This window comes from Pithys albifrons, chromosome 4 (assembly GCF_047495875.1).
Source record: "Pithys albifrons albifrons isolate INPA30051 chromosome 4, PitAlb_v1, whole genome shotgun sequence".
NCBI classification, from domain to species: Eukaryota; Metazoa; Chordata; class Aves; order Passeriformes; family Thamnophilidae; genus Pithys; species Pithys albifrons.
Genome location: NC_092461.1, coordinates 48,479,119 through 48,506,628, shown reverse-complemented (window position 1 = coordinate 48,506,628; position 27,510 = coordinate 48,479,119). Strand labels below are relative to the sequence as shown.

The 27,510-nt window shown below is 34.9% G+C and overlaps 1 protein-coding gene across 35 annotated transcripts in view; it reads left to right on the top strand.

Annotated features, from left to right (window-relative positions):
- Positions 1–27,510, top strand: part of RIMS2 (regulating synaptic membrane exocytosis 2) — a 448,599-nt gene that overhangs the window by 245,316 nt on the left and 175,773 nt on the right. For 21 of the 35 annotated variants that reach the window (XM_071554038.1, XM_071554007.1, XM_071554005.1 and 18 more), the window contains 4 exons: positions 11,545–11,675; positions 14,365–14,536; positions 15,086–15,239; positions 22,998–23,024. In XM_071554038.1, coding sequence (XP_071410139.1) covers positions 11,545–11,675; positions 14,365–14,536; positions 15,086–15,239; positions 22,998–23,024 — 484 coding nt within the window. The remainder of the gene's footprint in view (positions 1–11,544; positions 11,676–14,364; positions 14,537–15,085; positions 15,240–22,997; positions 23,025–27,510) is intronic. The other 14 variants (XM_071554016.1, XM_071554031.1, XM_071554026.1 and 11 more) reach the window with 1 other exon arrangement.

The window sequence follows — 27,510 nt, the reverse complement described above, 5'->3', positions numbered from 1 at the left end:
GAGTTTAAGATTAGGATTTGCTAGTAAAATCAGTAAAACTGTTGGTTTAGTGGTTTGATAGGATACTGCAGTCTGAGTACCAGGAAATTTGTAGGTATATTCTAATTTACTGAGAATAACAGAAATTCCATGGTTTTATTTCTCAGAATGGCATAAAAATACAGCGTTTAGTTAAAGAAGACATAACTCCTATTTTTATTTATTTTTTGTTTGTTTGAATAAAAAATGTCTTTACTAACAAGTTTAATTCCATCTAAGGAAACCAAATAATATTAAGAGATATTAAAACATCTTTCCTCCATTTGTCGTCTTTGGTACTTCCTTATTCACTGTTTGCAATTACATACAATACTCCCTATTATGCATTATCTGTGTTTCCCTCAGAGAGCAGCTAATACCTGAGCATGCACAGATTCAGCTGACTGACACTGAAGTTAGAAATGCTCTGTAACTCTTTAGAGTTGCAATTTAGACATCTAAGATTAGCAGACAGCTACAAAATGGGTATATTTCAGTATTTTCATTTTCCCTGTTTTAATCAGTTATTTTCTAACAGAAAAATTAATGGATCACATATTCATTCCAAATAACTGAGTAAGATGGCAATGAAAGGAAATACTAAATTCCAAATGCAATTGTGAATATGCTCTTTCTGGTAAGTGCCTAGGCAGGAGAATAACCATGGAACCCTGACAGTAAATGGGGACAGGATGCTGTTCTATGTGGAGGTGGCAGTCAGTGACATTCTTGGTGATGGTGGCTGAATTCAGACAGGAGTGATTGAACTGGGAAAGCAGATGATAAGCAAGATTTTGGAAGTGTTTCCTGCATTTTCTGTTCTTTTGGACAATAGCATGAAGTTCTGAAGGACTGTTGGTAGGGCAGCTGTGGTTAACAGACTATGAAATAGAAGAGTTGTGGGTTGAATTGGAGATACTACAGTTTGGATAGGGGTCTGAAGTATTTGAAGATTTTGCTATATGTTTTCTTATTCATATGGTGCTATATGTCCTTAAAGGATTTTTATATATTATAACTATTTTGGAATGTATTTCTTCATGGTCACTAATGGTTTTAGCCAGTTTAGATGCCTCTCTAGTACTAATTCAGGGATATCTTTGCTCAGTCTCCCATCTTTTCCTCTGTATTGGCATTGGTCTGTGGACCTGTTTTCTTCTGTTGGGGTTACAGTGACACTGACTAATGGAATTGAACACAAAGTAAACTGTCTCACATAAATAGGAAATTTTCTTTACACTAGTAATTATTCTGCTCAAATATGTATTTAATTGAACAATTTATATGCAACTGCAGTACACCATTATGTGTTATAACTTATTCGAGTATATAAAATTTATCTGTGTTCTCTGCATTTTTATGGCACTTTTAATCCATATTGTTCTTTCAGGGGAGTACTGATTGTTATGGCAATTATAGTTTTATTATTATTTGCTTTGCCTAGTTCCTGTGTCTGTGTTTTTTCACTGATTTTTTTTCATTTAATTTTATTTTGAAAAAGTCAGAAATGTTCTTTGTGTGTTGGTGCTTTTACCTTCATTACTGCATTTTGCCTACTTTTTCATTACTACATGAAAAGTATAACTTGGAATGCTTTTGCAATAATTAGGTTTAAGGAATAATAACACAACTAGAAGGCCATGTAAATAGAACCAAGTATAAAATCACAATATTTAATTTTTGTACTGGTGGAAATTCTAACAGAAAATGGATGTTATTTATAAAATTAATCTATTTCCTTGTACACCTGAACCATAAAACCACTTAATAGTTTTTCCATACTAATTAGTTTATAAAGCAATAAAAATAGGTGTTTTAATTATAGTTATAGTATTTGTAGCAATATTTATTGTACCTTGGGAAGGGCATATATGTCAGCACATTGAGGGGATGAGATCAAGTATGAGACACGCTTCTCTTCCCCCTTTACCCTTTTCCCCTTTTCTTTCTTCCCCTTTCTACCTCTATACAATTAAATTGCTGTTGCTGTAACATCAAAACATGGAAAATCCTAGGTAGTGCACACAATATGGTTATTGTCCTCCATTTCCAAGGCAGAATATGACAAATGAGGACCCTTGGTGCATGGTGGGAGGTAGGTCCTATGACATGTCCCTCTTAGGACTGCATTATTCTGGAATAGAAAGAAGCTGAAGATCTGCTTTTGCTGTCTGTGAGTAGGTCACACTGTGGCACCATCCCCTGGGCTCTGCAGTCCTGCCCATGCAGAGTGGGGCCAGGGTGCAGCTGCTGCCCCTTGCAGAGCACAGGGAGCATGTCACACAAAACCTGTGATTCAGACTATCAGATTCTCTTAGATATCTTGTTTCGGTGTAAGAACAGACTACTTCACACATTTTATAGAACAGATTTCTCCAGCATCTGTGCATGCCGAATAAGCAAGGAGGGTGGCAGAAGCATCATCACACTGCCTCTCTCCATGCCTTGGGTACATTTCTTATGGAAGTGAATACTGAGTAGTAGCTTGTTTCGATCATTTTGAGTTAGATCAATAATCTCAGGACAACTGATCAGGGAGGTAAAGGAGATTCCAGTCCATCAGATGTCTGCCCATGCTCATGCTCTCCCACTCACTGACCCTTTGAGGTATCAACATGTGCTCTTGTTCCTGTCCACACCTCACACCAATACTGTGCCACTCTGTTAGCTGTTGCCCTAAACTGAGGATGGAGAATAGTTTCTTGGAATTAGTATTTTGGAGTGTTGCCTGTACTGATGTAGCCTTGATGTAGCCACTGGAAGCCACAATGGTGTATGCGGTCTGAAGAGTGACATCACAAAAATAAGAGTTAAAAGTGTGTCTATGTATGCAGTTTGCTAAATGCTCTAGATGCCATTTCATGCAAGGGTTTTCCATGTATATCATATGTCATTTCTGTCATGATTGATGGAGAATTGAAATACATACATTGTACCTTCCCCAGGTAATGCTAATACCAGAGGGCACCAACTTTCATTTAATAGTTCTAAAATAATTTAGGAGGGCTTTTTATAGGGATGCCATTTAATGTTGTAGAGAAGAGAAAACCTTTTACTTTACTCACTTTACTTTACAAAGCAATCAAAGCTGTCAGTGCATGAACTGGGCTTGTTTCTCTCTGAATACGCATCTACAATCTTCCCGAAAGATGTGATCAAGCTTAACTTATGTTTCTAATCCAACTTTTAAATCACACTTTGCTGACCTGTTCCTTTTGTTACATGTTATTTCTAAATCTATTGTGTTATCTATAGGCCTGCTAAGAGAAATCCTTACTTCTGGGGAATCAGTGATAAAGTTCCTGCTGACTTCCCTAAGGCAAGAATTTCCAGCACAGGGTTTTGATATGATTTGGTAACAGATTTGCAAATTTAATTTATTCATTGCATTGAAATACTTTGTGTTAGATAAACATGTTGTTGGTGTAAGGCTGTGTTTAAAGTAATAGTTTGTGTCTTTGTTTTTACTTTTGGTCTTTTAGTTTCCAGCGTGTTGTCCTTTTTGGTTTTGTTTTATTGCTTTTTCTTTAATTTTGCTTACCAGAGCCAAAGCCTTAGTAGAAGAACAACGCCTTTTGTTCCTAGGGTTCAGGTAAAGACTTCGTCTGCCTGACAGAGACTAAAGTTGTGGGTTTTTCTTTTGTTTGTTATGGAAAATGCATAGTAGGAAAACGTTACATTATAGTCCGTTTTCCCATACTTTGAGTGTGTTTCTTTAAGCCATATTAACAACTTTCATGTCATCTTGTGAGCAGCTTGTAAAATTCTGCATGGAGGTTTAAATATTATATTAAAATTTAAAGAGACAACTAGTTTTTGTTTGCTGTCTGCCTGATATTAAACTCATACAGGTTTCAATAGTGATGACGGCTATTCATCCCACATAAAAAAATCTGTGTATTGTTTAAGGAATAATTTTGCACTTGAGGTGATTATATAAAGATGAATGTCTCTTTAAATCATTCATTACTTAACATACTTTTTTGCATTTTCCACATAATAGTAGCGCCTTGAGTAGAAGACGGGCAAAAAATTTGTACCTTGTTGAAAGAAAGAAATTTCTTGTGTGACACTTGGTTCTTGCATTTTAAAGTACATCAAAATAACCAGAACCCTACTTGAAAAAAAACCGAATTCTCCCATCGTGTTACTGAATTTATTGAGCTTTGATATTTTATGTAGGTACAAGTTATTTGCCTTTTTTCATTAGGAAGCTTTTAAGGTACCAGAGATTAATGCAAAAGTAGGTTTGACTAATATGGTACAATGCTTATCTTGCTTTGCTGCATGTTTTTTTGCAAATAGAATATTGTCTGCTTTTCTTACAAAATATCTTTATGGAGATGTTAATCTTTTGTGTGGGAGCTGTATAAATGTTTCTCTGGTTTGATCAATTGCACAAGGAAAGATGTAAAAGATGCTCTAAGTGAGCAGAATGACATGATCAATTTTCATATTGAAATGGAAAAGAGACCATAGATTTATATTTATAAAGGGATTCTAAACCAGAATCTAAATAACTTACCAAATATTATTCATTTTTGGTAAAGTACAATTTTCAGCCAATATGTTATCTCCCCAAAGTAGTCCTTACAACTACTTAAATATAAATCCAAGGAAAATAAAAAGAGATCAAAAAAGTAATGTTTTAATAGTATTGCTTAAGGTTATATTGTTATATGCTATTGTCATAAACTTGCTTTGCATGAAAAATTTAAAATATCCCTTAGCATGATAAAGGAAGTTATATTCTGCTCATGGCAATGAAATCAGAGTAGTTCATAGAGGTAAATATTTTATATGGCATAAGTAGTCTGTTAATATTTACTTTGTTTTAAGTAAGTGCTAAATAAATTAAGAAATTATATGAAAGTTGATTGTTTAATTTAAAAAGGAAACATCTGCCTGAAACCTGCATGTGTTATGAAATTCTTTAATGTAGAAATAACATGTAGTTATTTTAATCATAATATATAAAATAAATAAATGTTAAAATTGTCTATTCTACTTAGACCAATATCCTCTAATGAAAAAAAAAACAAACACAAACTTTTTCAAATGATTATAGTAGTCATTTGGGAAAACAAAAGAAATATAATCTTTGATAGAGAATATTTTTCAAGATCTGAAAGTATATGAGGATTACTATCTCACCTCTGGTTGGATTATTTTTGATATTGCAGACAAGAGCTGTCTTTAGCCCCAGTTTTGTTTCTACACAATGCCTGTGGAGTCCTTCTGGACTCTCTAACAGTTTTACTTTTGCAGAGCTCAATAAGAGCCAAAGCTAGACATGAGATTTGTGACAAGAGATCCTGAAAAACTCAAACTTATGACCTTGGCAATATCTTTACAACTAGACTGAAACAAAAAGTCATTCATCTGCCCACTACTAGTAGGGATGGTAGACAGTTTTAAAACAATTAATGTAAGATATATTGACCATTCAGGCTGCAGAGAAGAACAGGAATTCTCCAGCTGTCTTTAAACAAGGGTATTAGAAGCAGTCCAGGAGCAGTGCAGAACTGTGGTTACTTTTTGGCACGACGAATTCGCTAACTCAGAGCTCTAAGCTGCTGTTTGCAGTGGTCAGGAAGCATCCATTTCACTGTGGGCTGTGGTATAGCTGTGTCTGTCGAAATCCTCACAAGAATGAGGATCTCCAGACATTCTGTTTATACCTATTTGTTTCATAACTCTCAAAAGGAAATGCACATCTTTACTCTTGTTTGCATCTTCTTGTTAGTGTGGTACTGATCCTTTCTGGCAAAAGCTCTTTCACACGGTTCTCTATGTCATTCCATTCATTTTTTAGATCTTATATCTCTAGATGATTTCACAGAATCATCACCATTTTATTGAGAAGAAAAACACTCAATTCCTTTTTTCCCCCTATCACATATCCTTCTGAGCTCTTACTAATTGTGTGAATTTATTTCCTGAACTTTTAGATTCGGTTTAGCATACCAGCAATTTTCTACCTTGCAAAGTGATGTTTTATGACATCTTTGCAGGGAACAATCTGTTCTTACACTTGTGTTTTCTAAGCAGTATCTCTTGTTTACTTGGTGGAGCCTCTTTTTGAGCTAGTGTTGCCATGAAACCACTGGGTTTTTTTCTAACTTCAAAAATTTCAGATGTCCTTTTTGCTTTAATACAGAACATCCTACAAGTTTTTCCCTCTGACAGCCTTTTCTTGTACTTTTTACAGCATATCAGACAGAAGCTAAAGCAGATAGCAATAATTGTGTGATTTAGCAACCCTCAGAAGTCAGGATTTGTAGAGGTATGTTTAACAACATCCAGTGCATATCTCAGCTGTGCTGAAGATTTTACCCCCTGCAGTTTCCACAACTACATAAGCTTAAGTTCAACAAAATGATTAGTGTAAGCTTTTTAAAAAATAAACAGAAAGAAACATAGTGTCTCAGTTTCAGTATTTTATACTAATAAACAACTATGTAGGTTACATGAAAAATTATAATAAGCAAGAGAACAAAAGCATCTGGCCAGCTGTCTCTCAAACCCAGTGATGTTAGAGTGTCGTGCCACAAGTCAAGCTGCAGGGCAGACAGTCTCTCCCAGTGGCACAAGTTTTCCCTCCTTTTCATGAGATTTACAAAGCAACCCTTGTATAACAAATAATAGAAAAAACCCCTAATATAGAATTTAAAACATTATCTATTCTCTGTTGCTAAATCTAAAGTTATCACTTAACATGTTGTGCCTGTATGTCTTATACACAACACCACATTAGAATTGCATAGTTTAGCAATCAGTCAAGCATTCATGAGATAGGAATATAGGAAATGGCAACAATAACATTATCTAGATTTTCTTGTCTGATTCCCTTATGCATATGTATTACAGTACAGGTTCTAATACATGATTATTTACTTTCTAGAACTCTGACCTCAATCAGTGCTCTAAAAGTTTTAGTGAATATGAGATCTAAAAGAAAAAGAATTTAGTAAACTGAAGTTATATCCATAATTTATGTAACATACTATCTTCAGATGAGTCTGAGGTGCCTTGAGGAGGAGCTTTGACTTGTACAGTGGAAGGAAGGAACTAAGTACCTCAATACTTCCAGTGAGTGATCAACCCAAATAAAAGACAACCAACCCCATTAATACTATTTGAAGCTTAGGCTCTCCAGAGGGTGAGTTGATTCTCTGGAGGGAGGCATTTTCTTCTGAGGCTACAGAAGACCAACCTTACCAATTCTGTGATTCTGTGAAAAAGGAGTACCATGTATACTAGATACCTGCATCTTTGGTTCTCAGAATGCAATTCCAGCAGTCAATTTTATATACTGTTGTATGTGTAGGAAGCTCATTTCAGAAACAGGACATCTGCTGTATAGATACTGTTTAGACTGAAGAGATTGAACCTGTCTCTCAGAAGAGTGCCTTTATCATCAAGCTATTCCACATCCCTTTCTTCTCTGGAGTGCGAAGTCTCATCTGAAGTTGAGATACATTTTGGCTGGGAATAAAAGTGCGTGGTTTATCAGAGCAAGCTTAATTTTAACATACCACGTTCCAGACCTGCTACCCAGAATGAGTATTGGTCTTGTATTAGACAACTATTAGTTAAGAACCAGAAAGAAGCCTATAAAGCCAGGACCAGACCCTCATCTCTGTTGCCCCCAACCGTCAGACTGCAGGAGAGTTGTTTCCTGCATTCCATGTGGCAGTTATTCTTACTTGGAAGCCTGTCTCAAGGAGTGCAGCAGATGCACCACTCTCAATAACAGGCAGCCTAGTAATTTCAGCATTTGTTAAATTTAGATGCCTGTTTGCCTGAGGGCAGGTTACAGTAGAAGCTTAGTAATGCATCAGGTGCATGTTTGGCTAGTGAAGAAGCTTGGGGGAGGAAAGTATGAGAGTCTGTGTGTGGCAAATAAGTTTCCGGGACTTCAATGCTAATTGGAAAGCTCTTCAGAAAGTGTTCAGGTTTAAACTCTTTCTAAGTGAATTTTAGGTGCCTACATCCTAAAAAATCTAGATAGACAAAGTTCTATTAAAGAAGAATTTTTTAGAGGTGTTAGCCTCCAGATTAGCATCAACAAGCATAATTTTTTCTGTGATGCATTTTATGTGTTGTAAGTTTAGCTTTCCCTTTCCTTCATTTAGATCAGGATTGCTTAGTTGCAGTTTCTTTGATATTCTAAGCTTTTAAAAGTATATGTATAAAAAACCGCTGAATTGAGGATAGTGGATGCTGTGCTGTTGGTCAACTTCTTAAGTCTTTCACTGCTGACCATCACACCTGTACATTCTTGTGGCACTTTTACCCTATGGATTGAATAATTGAATGTTCTTCACTTTTGGGTATCAGGATTCTTTTTATCTACATAACAAAGCTATAAAAGAAAAAAAAGAAAAATTCCTCATCAACTTTTCTGTTACACACATGTTTATTTCACTGTATGAAATTTTTATATTATGCTGTAAGGTATGGTAGGATTGTCCTGTATTTGTAGATTAGGAATTGAGAAACTATGACCAGAGTCTGACACAACCAGATTCTGTCCAGGCATAACGAGCACCTCAAACTTAAATGCCAATGCTTTGCTTAATACACAAATCAGGGCCCAGGATTTCATACCAGGCTTCTAGACATCAAGGAACTTGCAATTCGTAAATACCTTTCAAAATATTTTAAGAGATGCACCCTTAGATACACAAGGGCTCTGGGAAAGTGGTAGGGCTGGAATCCAGTTCATGGCTGCATGACTGTCATAAATGGCTGTCCTTTCTCTCCCTGTGAATAGAAAAGAAGATAAATACCATACAATCCAAATATTGTCATAATGTTTATGCACAGGAGAGTCAGAATTAGATCAGTCATATTCCCAAACTCACCTACCATGTTCAGTATGCTAATCCAACTCCTTGCTTCTCATTTTCCTTTCCAATTTCCTGCTTTGACTTCTTGTCAGATTGTTTTTCATCCCAGTCTCTCTTTCAACATATTTTTTGCTAGTTGCAGCATGGCTGGTTCTTTTGCCATCTCATGCCATTTAACTCTTCCAGTACATTTTTGCCCCTCTGTTCTCTGGTGGCTCCACTCTTCCTGTGCTTCACCAAGAAATACCCTGCAAATTTTACCTTCTCAGTAATTGTAAAGCAGTTTTAGATTTGTCCCTTCCCTTTTCTAACCCTAATGCAATCCCATCCCTCCCTTCTTGAGGTTCTTTGTTTGTTTATTCTCTCACAGTTTCAGCCTTTCTTCTCCTTGCATACTACTCAAGTGACTGCTTGGGTTACAAGTGCATGTGCTGTGTATTGGCGAGCTAGCAGTGTGAACACAGGAGAGAGCCTTCTGGTCATAATTGTGACTCCTGACCTTTACTCTAACAAGCCAAATTAAAGGGAAATACAGGGAAAATATCTTCATTATGTACAAGTTTTCCCATTTTTTTTCTTCAGAACATCAAGAGAAAAGTGGAAGGTATAAGTCTATTCAAATTTTGAGCTTCTATTCTAAAATATATTCGTGAAAGCATCTCAAAAAAACGGTGTCAAATGATTTCAGTTTCTGCTTGGAGTAGTTCTCTAAATATTTTGACTGAAGTTTTCATGCAAATATTCAGTCAGAAACAAATATAACAAAGAAATATTTAGCTTAAGTAAGATCACATAATTCTGGTTGTATTTTTGGCACCCATGTCTAGATTATTTCACATCCCTCAGTCACAGTTTGTGATAGTGTCTGCATCACAAATATATTGCATTCTCCTCAAGCAAGTATAATTTCTTCCCAAAAAAGCAAATGAAGATTGTCTTCATTGCTATTCCCCTTGGGATGTGGGACTAGCCAAGTCTGTCTTTTGCCAGAGGACTTCCAAGAAAGCCTGCGGGTGGATACATTTATTGACAGAGAACATTTACATTGACTTGCACTTCAGAGGACTTTAAAGCTTTGATTTAAATTCATACTGTTGGTACAAAGCTTTCTACTTTTGAACTGTAGCTGGGTGGAGATACCTAGAAGTCCAGATAATTCTCAATTTAGAAAAAATACTGTCAAAGACCTTTGCTTTAAAGGAATGTAGGAAGAACATCTAAAACTCTCTTAAATTTGACATATTACGATAATTTCTTACACAGATTTTTGCTCTAGTAGCCACAGAGCCCTTTAAGTGTTGGTACCAGAAATCTTTAAAGTCTGCAGTGAGGCCTATGACATGATACTAGAAGACAGTTGTTCCCCCCCTTTTTAATATCCATTGAGATACTTTTAGTTGGTGACTACAGGAATTGCAAGTTCTGAAGCAGTGAGAAAGGAAGAAGTACACTGCTACCAGTGATTGAGTTGGCGTGTCTTAGTGTAATCTCACTTAGTGAAGTATTAGGAATGGCAGAGAGCTAAATCAGCCCCTTTTTTCTGGGTTAGAAGTCTTGAAAATTACATCAAGACCTTTCTTTAAGAGACTGAAATGCTGAAGATGAGGAGCTATGATGGCACATGGAAACCCTGTCTCTGAAATTATGTGAGATTTTTTTACATAAAGTGCACCTGCCCCCGGTTATGTCTGCCTTAGCCAGGGCATTCATTCCCTAGAGGTGGATTGCCTGGTTAGGTGTGCAGTTTGGCATTATCCTCTTTGATTCCCTTAAGTTCAGGCAGGGTCAGTGTTTTCTTTAAATGTCCTCGTTTGTCCTGTGTCCTAGACAAAGTCTCCATGAAGAGAGCCTCCTCTGCAAGCTGCAGTTAGTGACACTACAGTGCTGGCCCCACTAATGGCTCCCTGGCTCTTTGGAAGGCTTTCTTTTGTTCTAACTGCACCATTTCCCCCTTCTGCAGTGACTGCTTGAAAATAGCTATATCCTTCCCTTGACAGATGTGTTTGCAGCCATGGAATTCAAACTAAAACAGCTAAATAGCAACTTCTAATGACTGTAGTGAAAAAGGATAGCAGATCAAGCCTAAGACTGGTTAATAATTTTATTAATTTATACAGATGAATAAAATTAGTTTTTACCTTGTTCCTCTGTTGGACTATGAGGAGCTGGACTACTGAGCCTCCCTCTCTTACAGTTTCTGGAGGGCTTATATGATGTCAACATAAGTCTATACATCTTGAAGAATGTTTAGTGATATAAAATACTTATGGTCTTATTCCATAGTCTTTTTAGCACAACAGGGTATGAAAAACTCATTCATTCATTGTGCATAAACTCAGAAATGTATATTTATGAATACAATACATTAGTAGTGCAAGTAATACAATACAAGAGAGAATAATCCAATCCAGAGCACCATGTGAAAAACCATTGCTGTGAAATAATGTACTTATTGTACAGGGGTTTAAAGAAAGAGTAACTCCAAGTACATACTGAAACTATTATTATATTAATTTATTTTTATTCTTTGTTATGAATACAAATAGGAACGTAATATTTTATATCTAAGTAACCAATAGAAATAAAAGCTTATGAGCAACTTCATTTATAAGGATTAATATACTACTTAATTGTAGAAATGACTTCACTAATTAATATTTTCTCCTTACAGATAAAGCTGTGGTATGACAAGGTTGGTCATCAGTTGATAGTGACAATACTGGGAGCAAAGGATCTTCCTTCAAGGGAAGATGGGAGGCCAAGGAATCCTTATGTTAAAATTTACTTTCTTCCAGACAGAAGGTGGGTGAACACAAAGACAAGCAACCTTTCAGTAAGAATTAGTCTGACACTCAGGTGGTATGTACAGCTGAGTTTATTGGTACACTTACATGGAAAAAAACAGTTTGGAGTTTCTGTGTTGAACATGCTATGTAACAGCAATGTGTCTTTGAACACTAAGGACAATCTTGCAAGTGCTGCCTATATTATCAAATACTGAATAGAAAAGGAAAGGTAAACTAATATCTTTGAATGGGGATCTGTTATTTGCAGAGAATGTTGTTAGTGGTTTAAAATACCCTTATGTCCTATGTCAGTTATTCCTGTTCAGTGCAAAGAAAATGCAAAGTTATGTTCTTAGATTTCTGGACTGATGGGTCCAGGAGTTTGGTTTGCCCAACAAAGCAGGAACAGGTTTGGCATTTGAAACTCACAGGTTCCTTATCACAGTATAATCGAGTTAAGGATAAAGGGAACTGAGCTGAGATTTCCCAGATGAACCTTGAAAACTTCCCCTCAAGCACAGGATTCATATTAATTTGGATTGGCATTATATATGCATTTAGGGAAAGTTAAACTGTATTAGGACCCTACTTCCTGAATAGTTGCTTCACTTCCTAGACCATGATCTTCTGCCATTTCAGCTCAGGTGGTGGGAAGAACAGCAAAAGGGAGAATGTGTTTTCCAGTTGAATTTTAGTTGATATTTCCTCAGACTGTGTCAGTAAGGGAATATGTTTAGCTTTACTTTATAGTGTACCAGCCAAATAATTCAAAGATTTAATGTGATTCAATATAACAAAGATAGATCAACCGTTTCTGAATCTTAGAATAGGATGTAACTTTTACTTTTACTTCCTTTGCTTTTCCTAATAGCTAAACTTGGAAGATGCTAACTATCTTCTGTAGCATTTGACTCCAGCAGGAACTAAAACTATTCAGTATATTGGAAGACACTGCTTTTCCACTTTCTTTGTATACCATATGTAGATATGCAAATTTTCTGTGACTGCCTAATTTGATGACAAAAAGTTTTGGATAGATTTTCTTGAGCTCACCAGGATTTGAACTGTTGTTTTAGATTCCCAGCCTATTCAAATTGCTGTAGTGTGTTTGTAGTTGCTGTGCTAAACTGAGAAACAGATCTGCTTAAATTATCTTACCTGCTTTTTAAATAAAGGTACCAAAAGCATCTGTGTTCAGAATGTTTCACAATGTAAGTTGTAACAACTAAAAAATACACAAACTTTAAATTTTATTATGCTATTATGGGGTTTCCCATTTATGGGAGCTATTCAGAACTTTTTCATTAATTGTTACATGTGTTTTCTAGAATGATCAGAAATTTGTCTTATAGAACTGTGTTCTTTTTCTGACATGCAAATTCATTTTCCTGTCCCTAGATTTAAAAGCTAAGTAAGCAAGAATATTTTCTTGTGTAGTAGAAGGAAATGCACTAGAGGTAAAATACACTTAAGTAAGTCAGGCTTTTAATTAGATGAAGATGCTGAACTCTCTTTAATAAAAAACATTTCTTTGAAAAAGCTTGTGCAATTTCAGTTCTGAGGGGTAAACAATGCTTTAGTATGATAGAAATAATATCATTAATTTTTAACTGTGTCTAAAAATATTATTTCTCTGTTAATATTTTTGATCTATCTTCTAAGTAAGAGTTCAAAAATACAATAACTATATTAAAGTTGCAAGTATTAACAAACTAACTGTACCTGCATTGCCTACTAAAAATTCCTCATAAATTAGTATGGCAGCTGCATTATGCAGCAATCAGCAGGTTTAAAATTAGGCATTGTTATGAGAACTCTTGTCAGTATTCTCAGTAGAAGGAGCGTGGGTGTTTTCCAGCAAAAAAATGTTTCCATCAGAAAATATTAATTATTTCGAGGAGAAACATTCTGCAAGACACTGCTTTAACAACACCCTGGAGCCAGAGCCAGGACTGCCATGGTTGTCTTGCATGAAGACCTCACCTTGTAGTGGAGGTCCACCACAACCTGGGTGGTTCCTTGCAATGACCAAAGAATTTTGGGAGCTGTTTTGCAGACACTGTTCCTTCCAGCACTGCTGGAAAAGAACATCTAACTCATTTACAGGGCTTCTGGTTTGCCAGCTGTGGAGCTGGAGCCTTCAGTCAGGAAACCCTGCAGAAAAGGCCACGCAGTGCCGCAAGCTCCCTGCCCATTCCTTCATGTGTGCCAGCTGCTCCTTCCTACTCTGCATTTGGGGTCAGTGCTGCAGAACTGGGAGCTCGAGTGAACCAGCTGGCTCATTTTTCTGAAATGCAGATTTTTGCTGTGCCCATTGTTGTCAGCATACGTGTTCTACTGTCAGATTGTGCCTTGTGGAAATCCCCTTTGCAGAAGTACATTTTGCTTTATAAGAATGCTGTTTGAAAAAAACCCACCAAACCCCAACAAATGTATTAAGGCCTTTCTGATTTTCAGAGAAATTCTTAAAACTGGAATTGGCAGACAAACTTGAAATCACCTAACCTTATTTTCTAATATGAAATTAAGAATTATCCTTAATATATTCTCTGAACTTTACAATAAAGGCAAATTCCTGAAGGAGACTATAGTACCCATGGTCCTACAAACTGAACTGCTGATATAAGGTTTCCTATTTTCCATTATATACTTATTACAGTATAATGCTGTTTTGAACATATTTAATATTTAACTGTTTTTTTCAGTGATAAAAATAAAAGAAGAACAAAAACAGTAAAGAAAACACTGGAACCTAAGTGGAATCAGACATTTATTTATTCTCCAGTTCATCGGAGAGAGTTTAGAGAACGAATGTTAGAAATCACTCTTTGGGACCAAGCACGAGTTCGAGAGGAAGAAAGTGAATTTTTAGGAGAGGTACACAAGTATTGGTAGTTACTATAGAAACACAGTTGCTTGCATACTCATGTATAGATACAGTATTTTTTAAAAAATTGCCATGCAAAGCAAAACTGACTTTGTTATACTTTTCCTCCTTTCACTTAGTAGTAAAAAAATAGTGATCTTGCACTTATCATATGACATTGATATGAGATTATTTCTGTGTTCGTTCAGTTCTAGTAACAGCATGAACATGATTTCTCAGTTTCTAGTTCATTAAAATCTGTACTGTATTAGCCATATTTCTATTTTACCAAAATTTTGAAATGTTGCTCACTAACTTGTAACAAGAAATCTGAATGCTGTAAGGGCTGTCATAAGGTAATAAAGTTTTTGTGAAAGATTTTTGGTGTATTTAGTGTTGTAAAAAGCACAGGAGCTTCTTTCATATTAAATGCAAGACTTGATATAACTTCAAAATGCCTAGCAATAAGAGAATAATAGAATAACATTTATGACTATGCCTATTTTAAAGTATTCTGTCATGTAATGCTTTCCTACTTTTAACCACTCTTTCTTTTTTAGATTCTTATTGAGTTAGAGACAGCATTGCTAGATGATGAGCCTCACTGGTACAAACTTCAAACGCATGATGTCTCCTCATTGCCACTTCCCCATCCCTCACCATATTTGCCACGCAGACAACTCCATGGCGAGAGCCCCACACGGAGGTTGCAAAGTAGGTTGTTAGTTTTACACACTGTGTATGGTTCATTTGAATTAATGTGCAAGAAAGTATATTAAATTCTTGCAGATGGAGGGCTGACAGAATTTTATGTTAATTTGTAGCTGTTATGAATTAGGTTATTTGTGATTACTGATGAGAGTCTTGGTGCAAATGGTAATAACGATCACTGTGCAATACTCCAGTTTTTTCATATGAGACAGCCCAGTTCAGATCCTCAGCTTGAGTAAAATATCTTGGTCTTTTGCAATGTGCTCTTTTTATCAGGAAATCTTATCTTTTCCGTTATGTTCATTATTTCATTGCTTAACCTAAAATGAATGTGCAGGACCTCTCTCTTTACCTCATACTTCTTAAAGTAATCTGTATAGAACATCATATATAGTTAAATTAATACCATGGCCTGTTGCCTTGTTTTGATACTACTTTCTGTTTTTACATTCACAAATGAAATTTCTCTGAAAATTCTATTTTGTAGATTTTGTTACACTTTATCCACAGTAGTTTGAGGATATCAATATATTTTGAAAACAGAGTATTTACAATATACTAATAAAAGTAGATACGTAAGAGTAAGACAGTAAAGGGTGAAAATTTCTTTAATATGTTATTATTTCTCTAGTTTAACTGTTAAGTACTGTCAGTGATTTAAGACTATTCTTCACTGAATTGACTTTATAAAATACCAGTTGGCAGTTATATAAAAAACCTCAACACACTAAATTTACCAACTAACCAAAAAAACATAAACCCCCCAAACAGCAAACCACAATGAAATCCCCACCATCACCAATCACCAACCCCCCTAAAAATCAAAGAACCACAAAAGAACCTCAACAAATCAAAACAAATTTTTAAATTATTTCTTACACATACAATTTCTTTGAGTCATTGTATGTGAGCGTGTGTGTGCATATGTTTCACACAAACTCACAGCAACAGATGTGTGTGGTCACACAAACAAGCTTGGATATTTTATGTGTTCTATGTGGAGTCTTTATTGGATAACCCCTTATATATGAGTATTTCAAGTGGTTGATCTGTTTTGCTTCTGTGCACTGGACGGTGAGAAGAATTAAAATGCTCCATATAATAATATTCTGAGACAGAAACATTATCAGGGATTTACACTGCATAGGCTTGAAGTGATAAGATTATACTTGTCCACAAAAGGAGGAAAGAAGTGATAGTTAAAAGGTAAGGAGTTCTATTACAGTTGATTGTTGTTTAAGTAAAGTTTTTAAATTGTTTTTCTTATGGTTTATTCCATCTTTTAAGACATTTTATGAAGTTAAATATTCCATGGAAAGCTGTTTTTACAGACCAGGTGGATATGTCTGTTAGCATGGGAAGTTAGTGGAAATTTAGTTTCCAGGAAATATTCAGTCCTGCAAACAAACCCCATTTGTATATCATAATTTCTGTGTGTGCAGTACATAGCAGCTATCAAGAATGAATAAAACAGTGACTGATTTGTTTCTGAACATATTTTAGTAATGCTTGACTAAAGATCTGTTCTATGATATTGACTCAAAATTTGAAAGTCAGTCCGTGTTTTTTTAACAATAATACTAATATATACGAATGCTAATAAATGCTAATTCTAATAATGGGCTCAACTGAAGAATCTTCCCTGCCTATGTGGAAATGTAGACAAACTAACAAAACTTCTGGTTTGGTGAACCTTATAGATTTGGCATAGAAGTCCTGCTTTTTAATGAAGATGATTTACCCTAACTGTTCCAAAAGCACTAGTCTGACAACCTGAAGTTCTGAAAACTTCAACCAAATAAACAATTTCAGATGTTCACTATGATTGCTGGAGAATTCACATACTCCTTCACTAAATTATGATATTTCCCTTTGTACTGAGGTTGACATCCTGCAAAGGATTTTCTCCAGTGTCCTGGGAATATATTCATGTCTTGAGCCCTTGTGTGTAATAAATAATTTTAAGTTTAAACAGATAGTTTTAAATGTACAAAACAAGATCTCTTAGAATTAAAATCACTTCTTTTTGGGGACTGAAAAGGGATACAATTGGAAATATAGCACCTGATGACAGCAGAATCCATTTAGCAATTAAAAATGACGGGTTTTTCTGTTGCTGTCACACCTCTGAAATGGAAATGAAAGTATTTTTTTGGTGTCCAAAGAGGTGGTGGAATATCCTGTTGGAGAGATCCAGCACTCAAGTGGACAAGGCTGTAAGCAATGCAATGTAAGTTGGCCAAGCCCGAAAGAGACATTGCACCAGATGGCCTCCAAAAAGCTCTTTCCAATTTAAATGTCATCACCAGGGGAGCGGTGAAGGGCAGACAACACATCTTGGGACTGTGTGCCTTCACTAATTCAAATATTTATACTATATTAACAACTTATAGAAGTCTGTGCTTTTAACTTACTTTTTTTTGAGGTTTCAGAAGTTAAACAATATATTAGTTCCTCTTGTCTCTAGATGTTTTTGTATCTTTCAATAACATTCTTGTATATGATGAAATAGAAAATGTTATACAGTGGTACATTATGACAATGCAAAAAAACCCAAAAGCATTCTAGGCATGTCTAGCAAGTTTGTCTGTGTTTTTCAAAGCTCCTCTTAGAATACATACTGGGCTGTTAATACAGTAGACTGATTTCAGTTTCTGGTGCCACAAAATCTGAGCAGTTCAGTCCTCCTACCTTTTGTTCATTTCTGTGATGCTTCTATGTATAGAATTAGTGAGTACAATATGAAGTACTTTATTGAATGCCCTCAAAAATTGTTAGTGTGAGAAATCAGAACAGAGATATTTTGAATTACAAGGTTGTTTGTTGTTTGCATAAATACAACTCGACAAATCTAAGCTTTCTTATCTTCGTGATTGCCAAGTAGCGATAAACACATCTATTTGAAGACAATACTTAAATATTATTCTCTAAAAGTAGTTTAAAGAAACCACCTACACTTACCACTTCTATTCTCTTTTTAATATCACTGAATCTCAGTGTTTCTGAAGAAGAGCAGACTGTCAGCCCTGAAGAGTGAAGTCCTATTTACAGATTGCCAGTAGCAAAGTGCAAGCTTCTCACAGAGCCCCATATGCCATTTTTTAGGAACCAGCTTTCAGAGGCAATAGCTTAGTTTTCACATATATTTATCTCTCAAAATCTGTGAGTGGGCAGCGTGTTGTGGTACAGACTGATAGTCAGCTGTCCACCTTCTCTTGCACAGTCCTCTGATCCACATCCCATTAACTTCCTAGTGATGAAGGAGCATTACCATACAGTTTGCTTTGTGTTTTTTGAGACTTCTACTTAGAAACTGGAACCAGTGTAGAATATAGGATTATGATTTACTAGGTTTTTCAGCTAATTATATTTCAGATTTTCAGAAGTGATGAGAATTTATCCAGTGAGCATATTTTAAGCTTTTTCTTATGTGAACTGTGAACTTTTGAACCAAATTTTAAAAATTGGTTGATTTTCTTTAACATTTACCATAAAATCAGCTATACATTAAGAATTCCAGACAACAGTATCTAGAATTACAAGCAAAATGAAGTTCTTTTTATACTGACTATGAAAAAAGGATTGTAAATAGAAAATTAACAATTATTTTTAAGACTGTTTAGGAATTCCTGTCATTGGTAGGTTATTTTCCATCTCAGATTAGGTAAGAATCCTACTACAGATTACATGGAAAGTTGAATGTGGTTTGAAAATTTTGTTCATGGTTGTTAGGATGGAAGTTATTTTTAGTATTTCTATCACTGAGAGCTGATACAGAAATCAGAGTTTATACCATGGTTTTACAAATTAAAAATTGCTTCTTTTCCAGGCAGCTCAGAATATACATCAGACAGTATTTGAGACATTTTTATTCAATCTTTTACAGTTATGTCTGTGTAATTTGAGCATTTGTGGAGTGTGAGCTGGTATTGTTGAGCTGATGAAGAATACAAGGTTACTGTGTGTTTTGAAGAACAATTTGGTTTAATTTTGTATCCACTCTGAACTTGTCTTAGAAGCAGGTTTTGTTTTACTCCAACTCTTTTGAGCATTTCCCAGTTACTTAGGTTTGAAAAGTAACTGCCACTAGTTTGCAAAGTCAGATTTGGCAGCTATAAACCAAAGTTGTCTGAAGTATTGATCTGCAGATCACAACAAGTGGGTATACAGTGTAGGTAACAGCTAAATGCACACAAGAGAAGAAATGTACATATGGCAGTAAACCCAGACATTTGCAGATCTCTTGTTGCAGCACAGGTAAGTACAAGAACTGAAGGGAATCTTTTAAGTGCCATAAGAGTGCACAATATGGTTTGAAAAAGAAAAGTGAAATTCTTATATTTTGAGCATCCTCAGTAAGGGAAAAGTAATAAATCCATGTGAGAGCAACTCAGCTGAAAACAAAGTCTGTGAGATTTTAGAAATTATAGTGCTTGGAAATCAACATATAGTAGTCCAAAATGGTGGATCAAATTGTATTTTTTCAAGAACTGAACACCAGAAAAGTCAATGTGAATTAAAATTTTGTAAATAAACAGGCTGTGGAGTAATTTTATTTTAAAGGGAATTTGACTTTCATTACTTTTAGAATGAAATTCATCAATGGTTCTATTCACTGAGTTTCATGAATTTTCAAGCACATAAAAAAATCTGGAAGGAGAGCAATTACAGAAAAGAGTATTTAAACTCTGGGAACAAACCATAAGTGTATTATGTTCAACAAAAAAAAATCTGCATATAGTGTGCAAAAAGCCATATACAACATTTATTTTCCAAATTTTATTGTGATGGGGTTTGGGTTTTTTTTTCCAGATGGGAATAAAAAGGAATCTATAATGTATAAGCAAAGTGTTTTGAACAGCATACAAAATTTTGTCATCTTCTTTTCAGCTTTGTACATTTCCCCTAGTCAGATTGTAGTTTCTGGGGCAATGCTGAGACTTAAGCATAATAAAAATTTTATGTCTGACTACAAAACCCCCAAACCTGATAGACTAAATTCACAAATAAACAACATCACTGCTTATTAATTTTGAGAAAACATTTTTATGTTGATTTGACATTGCTGGGTGCTGAGGGTCTGTTTTTTGCATGTTCTGTGGCTGTACCACCGAATCAAAGAGGAGTTGAATGTTATAAGTGTTAATTCAAGCCCTCTCTTCCATTATTTCAGTGGTAAAATTGCCAAGTCCATATTGTAGAACATCAAGGTATACACTTAATAGTACCAAAATCATTAAAATTTAAAAATAATTAATTAAAAGTGTATCCAAAGTGTTATCCTGTCAAATCTGAGACCCTGTGAAATGATGCCCAATCTTCTTCAATGAAAGCTATTGACTTCTTGGAGCTCCGTGGGGTGTCATTTTACTACAGAATCATGATCTTGCTATCTCAGCAATTTCCTTCTAGATTGTTGTGAGTGTGGTCAGTCATGATAATTTTCAATCAATGCCACTGAACATTACTTGAGGAAATGATAGTAAAGCTGTTCACTAGTAGGTAAGTGAATTGTATTTAATGGAAACATGCATCAGTGACTTTTTCAAATTATAATATGGAGCATTTTATGGTTGGTGGCACAGACTATGAATGATTAATTTATTATAAGACTTTTACTCTAGAGAGCAAGAATAACATTTATTTTTCTGTTTCATGCTTCTTCCTTAGTTTTTTTCTTTCTTTATGGAGCACAGGCCTTGGGCATGTTGTCTTTGTTTGCATGCAGTATATTTTTTTAGCAGAATATGGATATATATATAATAGTATTCTATCTATTGTACCCCTATGATTTATTTATTATATTTATTGTACATCTATGGTTTATTAAATACTTTAATTAAAAATGTATTTAACATGATACAGGGGTGTCTAAAAAGGCCTTAAACAATATTTTTTCTGACAAAAAACCTCACTTGTGGTATTAATTTATTAAATCGTAATTAAACTACAAAAATACTTAAAAGCTTGTTTTGAAGCTGTTTAAGGGAATTTGAATATTCATTACATTGTTGCTCTGATTACTTGATAGAATCATGTTATTAAATTACTTTTCTGTCATGTAATAATGACAGAAAAGCAATGTTCTTTCAACAAAGAACTCAGGGCATAGAGTAAAGTAACCTTACTAGGCAGTCAATAAGTAGCAAGTTAGAGGATGTTTAAAAATATTTTTCATGATACAGGTCCATACAATAGTTTCCTTTTTAGACTAAAGATAATGTGTATATTTTTTTATTGTTCAATCATGACAAGCTATCCTACAAAAATGTGGTGATTGTGATGAAGTTTTCAAATGGCTTTAATCCTATTCTGACTTTTTTCTCTCTCTGCTATAACCATGTAGAAACTAACATGGCTTCCTTAGTACTCAATCCCATCAAAATTTTAGCATTTTTATATTACTGTGCTCTTCCAGAAGGACTACCCTTTTACAAGTCTTTCCAGGAGTTAAATTCAAAAGTCCATAATTTTTTTACTATTTAAATAATTCCTAGACTATGTTAATTGGGGTTTTTTGGTTGAATGTTGCACACTTGAACCTTTAGTGAGTTTCTAATGTTGTTGGGATAAACTAGGAAAATTTTCTAAACTCCATTTTTCATGATTTTGTAGCCAAATAAGATTCAATTCTCAATTAATTTATAAATAGAAGAGATTAGTAACAAGGAATACAAATATTAGAGAAGTTACAAGATAAAGATCACATCTAAATGGTTGTAAATGATGCTGACAATAAACCCCCTATTGTTTTCTTTGACATTATATTGCCCAATGGAATTTTGGATTTGGGACATAAAATTTATTACATTTATCACAAAACCAAATTAGCAAATACAGAGAGTTAGAAAATGTAAGTAGTAGAGGATTTAGTGACATGATCCACATATTAAAATAGCCAGAAGGTACTTAGTCATCCAGTGAATCCTTTAACAGCACCAGCTGGCAAGAAATTGAAATTTTCATTTTTGCTCTAACATTGTCATGTCTTATCATCTGAGGTGCATCATTTACTCATGGGCTGTCACTCTTTTCTATTTAAGATGCTGTCTGTGAGCTGTTCAACTATAAGGAATAAAAATATTCTTAATGTCTTGCTAATGACAACATACTATTAATATTCTTCTGACTTCCCATCTCATTACCTGATGGAAGTCATATTTACAAAAGCTGCAATTGCAAAGTACCAATTCATGTTTCCATGCTTATTCAGATATTTGAATACTGTCATGTTGTCCAGTTTAGAAAAAACTAGTATGACTATATGGAAAGCTAAACTACATAAACAGTCAGACTTAGGGAAAACAAACAATAAATCAGATAGTGCAAGTATTTAAAGTAGGATTCGTAACCACTTGAGAAAGTTCTGCTAATGCTGTTGTGCCAACAGAAGCATGCATTAACTTTAAAGATAGCAGCTCCTCCTATTCTATGCCAACTTGAATATACATTTTGCCCTTAAAAAGTTCAATGCTTAGAGTAAAAGTGTGCAGTTGTATTTCAGAATTGGAACTTCCTGAAATAGCTCTCTTGGTCCTCTGTAGCTACTGAGTATAACTGGTGATCCACAAGTGATTGGCATTTTTGTGGTTTAATTTCTCTTAACTGCTTGAGTTTTATTATTTTGAAGGAATGTGGCCAACAATTCTTCAGCATCTGGCAGCAATTATAATGAAATTTAAGGTTCTAATCATCCCTGTTACATGTATTGATTCATGTATTTTTCCCTGACACTACTTCATTTCCATATTTGTTTTCCAGATAAAGGCTTATATTCATATAATTCAGGTAATTTTTCAGCATGCCAGAAATGCTTATTGCTTCTATATATGTGCAAAATTTAATTTTGTATTTTATTTGTGTGCTTTTGCTACCTATTGTGCAGATGCTAAATTGCTTAAAAGTTCCTTGGCTTTTCCCGTCTGCTTTTCAGTAATAGGTCTTTTGTTGGCTTTCTTTCTCTATTCTACACATCTCAGTATTGATATTGGAGCAGTATTGTAACACCAGACTTGCTTTGCTTGCCTTTATTTTAGGTAGAGCTATGGCAGGAAACTGTAGTGAGCTGTATTAACTATACTAGGAAAAAGCTCTTTTGCTTAAGCTGTATTAAAAGGGAATGCTGTTATATTACAGCTGTTTGAGCACTAGTGTAAGTATTTTTAGAATACAACATGGGGTAAGTGAAGAACTGGCAAAATCAGTGATATATATTTCTATGGTTTCATAGTGCTCTAAATACCCCATTACAAATTCAGCTGAGAAGTTGCCTTTATTAAATATAAGTGAATTAATAATGCGCAGTTGTCACAAACTTAACTTCTGTAGTGCATTTCATGTGGGACTTTTTGCAGTTTCTGCAGTTTTAATTATTGGAAGCTCTTTGAGAATTGGTTGAACTAATAACCTTTTAGTTATGTTTAAGAAATGAAACACACATTGTTATGAAAATAGATCCATACTATGGTGGAAAGAAACAAAAATGCCACAAGTAGTGCTTTCTCGAGAGCAGTGCTAATAAAATCTCATTTCTATTACATCTAACATAAATCTGCCATTTTTCTTCTATTCCATTCTCTCCTGAAATAATCCTTCATTCTTCTCATGTTTATGATATCCTCTCATGGGAAGAGACCAAGTTTGCTGTGGCATCTGTGGACTTGTGCACATGTGGATTAGAAATAAATTTTAGCTTGATAATTTTCTTTTTAACTAAGAGTTCTCATTTATATCTCTCTCTTCTATCCAGTAGCCATTTTCAAACTTCTATTGGAACTTAATAGAATTTGGTATTTGTGCTCCTCTGTCCATGTGGATGAAATTGGTCAAAAAGTCTAAACCCCACTGTTACGTGCAGGAGAATAAAGTGACAGATTGACCTGGAGACTGCAGGACTATGAAAAATTAGCTCATGCTAAGGGCCCTCAGGCACAGGCTGGATGAGTATCAGAGAGTAAATTCTTAAGACAGTTGTGAGACTGACTTTGGGGTTGCTTATACATCAGCTTCGTACACAGAACAATTACAGGCAATGCTAAATGACTTTCAGTGGTTGTGAAGGCCTTCTGTGAGCTTCTGGGAAGGAACTATAAGCATGCTTCACTACTTGTTCTGCAGAGGAGTCCTCAAACCTTGAAAAAGCTTCCTGCATTGTAAGGGACAGGATCCCCAGCTTGGGAGCTCAGTCTGCCATCTTTTTTTTTTCCCCTCCACTACAGAAACAGAATTCTTGAGCCATAAATCTGGCACTTCCTTCTGTATTTAAGCTGACTAACCTTAGTATTATTTCTCATCCTATCCCCTGTCTTAGTCCATTCTATATGGGTTGACTGTACCATCTTTAGTAGAGTTTTTAGAGCTTTAGAGGCCTGTATCAGAAATATCAATGGGCAATATATGAAGCACAGAAGGTATTATATCTTGCATTATTACCTCTGTATGTTAATAATACACTGAAACAAAACTCTGTGCCAACTTCAGTTGTCATGTAGAAGGCCAAAGGTGTTTTAGAACCCTCCACAGATTTTGGTTGCTTTGCAAGAAAGTATTTGTTAGCATATTGTTTCATTCATCTGGAAGAGTTTCAGTTAGAATGTTGTTATGGTTATAAACGTGATTCTGGTGAAATAGAATAGAATATTTCAATTGTCAGGCACCTACAATTATCATCTAGTCCTACTACCTGACCAATTCAGTACTGACCAAAAGTAAAAGCATATCATTAAATGTATTGTTCAAATTCCTATTAAATACTGACTGGCTTGGGAAATTCAAAAAATATTATCTAAACTTTTTTTCAATTATTTCCATATTATTTTTATTCAGAAGTTGTTAAAACTGTCCATGGTCCCCAACACTGCAGCCCATGAAAAGTTAACAAAAAAAAAAAAGTACTTCATTCATAAAATTGAAAGAAACACCTCTTTTTTTTCTTTATATTATTGCTAGCCATGGAGATGAAAAATGGAGATCTTTTTAGACTAAGAAACTACTGTATTATATTTTTTTCTGACTAATAGAAGGCAAAATATAAATAGTAAAATAACAAAAATTAAATAGAAAGTACTTGCTAAATGGAAATTGAAAATAATGTTCTTAATGGTTTTCAGGTGATGGGGTTTTACCCCAACCCTACAATGGAAGCTGCAGTGCAAGTGCTGTATACTTCCAGTCCTACTGTGTTCATCTTGTACAGTTATGCTGGGGAGAATGGTGGCATGGGCAGTATTGTAGGGAAGGAGTAGGTAGGTGTGGAAGGGCAGGAGAATTCTGAGTGCCTTCGATGTCTAGGGGGCAGGTTTACTGTTGTTCCCAAGGTAAGTTGTCCCTGGAAAAGTTTTATTGAGAGTTGAAGGCTATTAAACTCAAAGCTGATAAAGTGAATAAGAATATATCTTTCATTTCAGTAGGCCCGGGGTTATGCTGAATTAAGACACTTTTCATGAGGGTTATAGTAGCTAATCATACAGCATGGGGTCTATTTTGCCGTCAGTCCATAACAGTAATAGCCCTTAATCCTGATGGAAGGAATTCAAAAGTTGGTATTTCCAATCTGCTACCACCCAGCTATCTGACAAAAGGGTAATAATACCTCTAATAAAGTTTCATTAATAAACTAAATGCCAGCAGAATGGCAGTGAGTCTTAATGCCATTTCTCATGCTTAAAATGCATCAAAGACAAAATAAATTACAGGCAAGCCATTGGCACTAATGCATTATTTGATGCGCTCAGTATCCTGAGTGTTACATGTTTAGGCTGTTTGCTGAACTTTGAATTTATGTTAGAATGGATTTAATTACCCAGTTTTATATGTCAAACAGTTTAGATTTTCATTAAAATACTAAATAAAGTTTCAGTCAATGTATTCGTTTGGAATAATTTGCAAGAGGCTTCATTGTCACATTACCCAGATAAAATATGAATTGTTCTTTCTCTTTTTTGTGATCAGGATTCAAATTGCTTACATAGTAAAGCAGTATTTGGAAAACATGTGGTTAAGCTGGGACTGATGCATAAATCTTCAAATTTATATTTTCAATAGGTTAAAGAGAAAATGACCTTCTAAAATTGATATACAACAGATGAAATTACTTTCACAAAATTACAAGAAGTATTAAACTAAGCTCCCAGCAATTATACTGGCATTTTGAATACTCAGTTCAGTAAAATATTTTGACCTGTGCACTTGCTAGTTGTTCCATTTCTGAAGTCAATGGAAGGTGGTTTAAATAGATATAATCAGATTCCTTTGGAGAAGTTGTATATTTCAGGGAGTAGTTCTTCACATTATATATTTAATTGACATGTTTTCCTTCCTCTGTCCTTTCTAAAAACATTGATTTAAAAAGATAAAACCAAGTAATTAATTCTGGTTTGAATTTCTTTTGAATTCTTTACCTTAATTTAAATTTACTTTTGTAATGAAATGGGAAATATTAATTGAACATGATAATTATTGTTCATTTGGTTTGTCTGTTAGTAGCTAGCGTTTGCCAAAAGTAGTTTGAGGAGACAGAAAGGATGATCTGATCTAAATGAACTTCATATATCATCTTACAGATAAAGTTTTCATATTTAAGCAATGTTAGGTATTGCAAGAAATTCTTTATGGCAAAAAAGGCAACTTTAAAAGAAACTGAAGTTTGACTCTTTTCTTGTTTTTCTTATTTCTCTACTCCCATCCTTTGGGCTTGTCTCAATCCTGGCCTGTTCACTTTCCCCATGCCCCAGCTCTTCCCTTAAGGTCAGTTGGGATTGAACATGGAAGTCTGTACTCAAGAAAAGAAAGGGTCTTTAGATCCTGGAAGATGATTTGGAGTGAGATAGTATAAGATCCTGGAACAGGTGGATGTGCCTTGAGGAGAGGGAAAGTGAAAGAGAAAACCCTGTCTTTTATAGCAGTGGTCTCTTGAAGCTTCTGCCAGATGCATCCTGTGACTACTACAATATAATTTCAGCTATGCAGCTGGGAAGTCTAGAGCCCACTGTGACAACAGCTGACTATTTTCATCCTCAAAGATACAAATCTTTTCTCCACAATACAGAAAATCCTAAAAATATGTTAACACAGATGTACTTAGCTGTAAATATAAACATAAATAAAAAGCAACCTCAGTTGTAATTAATTAGATTCATTCATAAGAATGAATTAGATGATGAGTAAATGCTATCCATTCAAATCATAGTTGATTCAGCCTTTTTATATCTTTCATGATACAAACCTTTCCAAGCATCCACATGATGAGCATCAGCAAACTGTTCAGTTGCCCTCA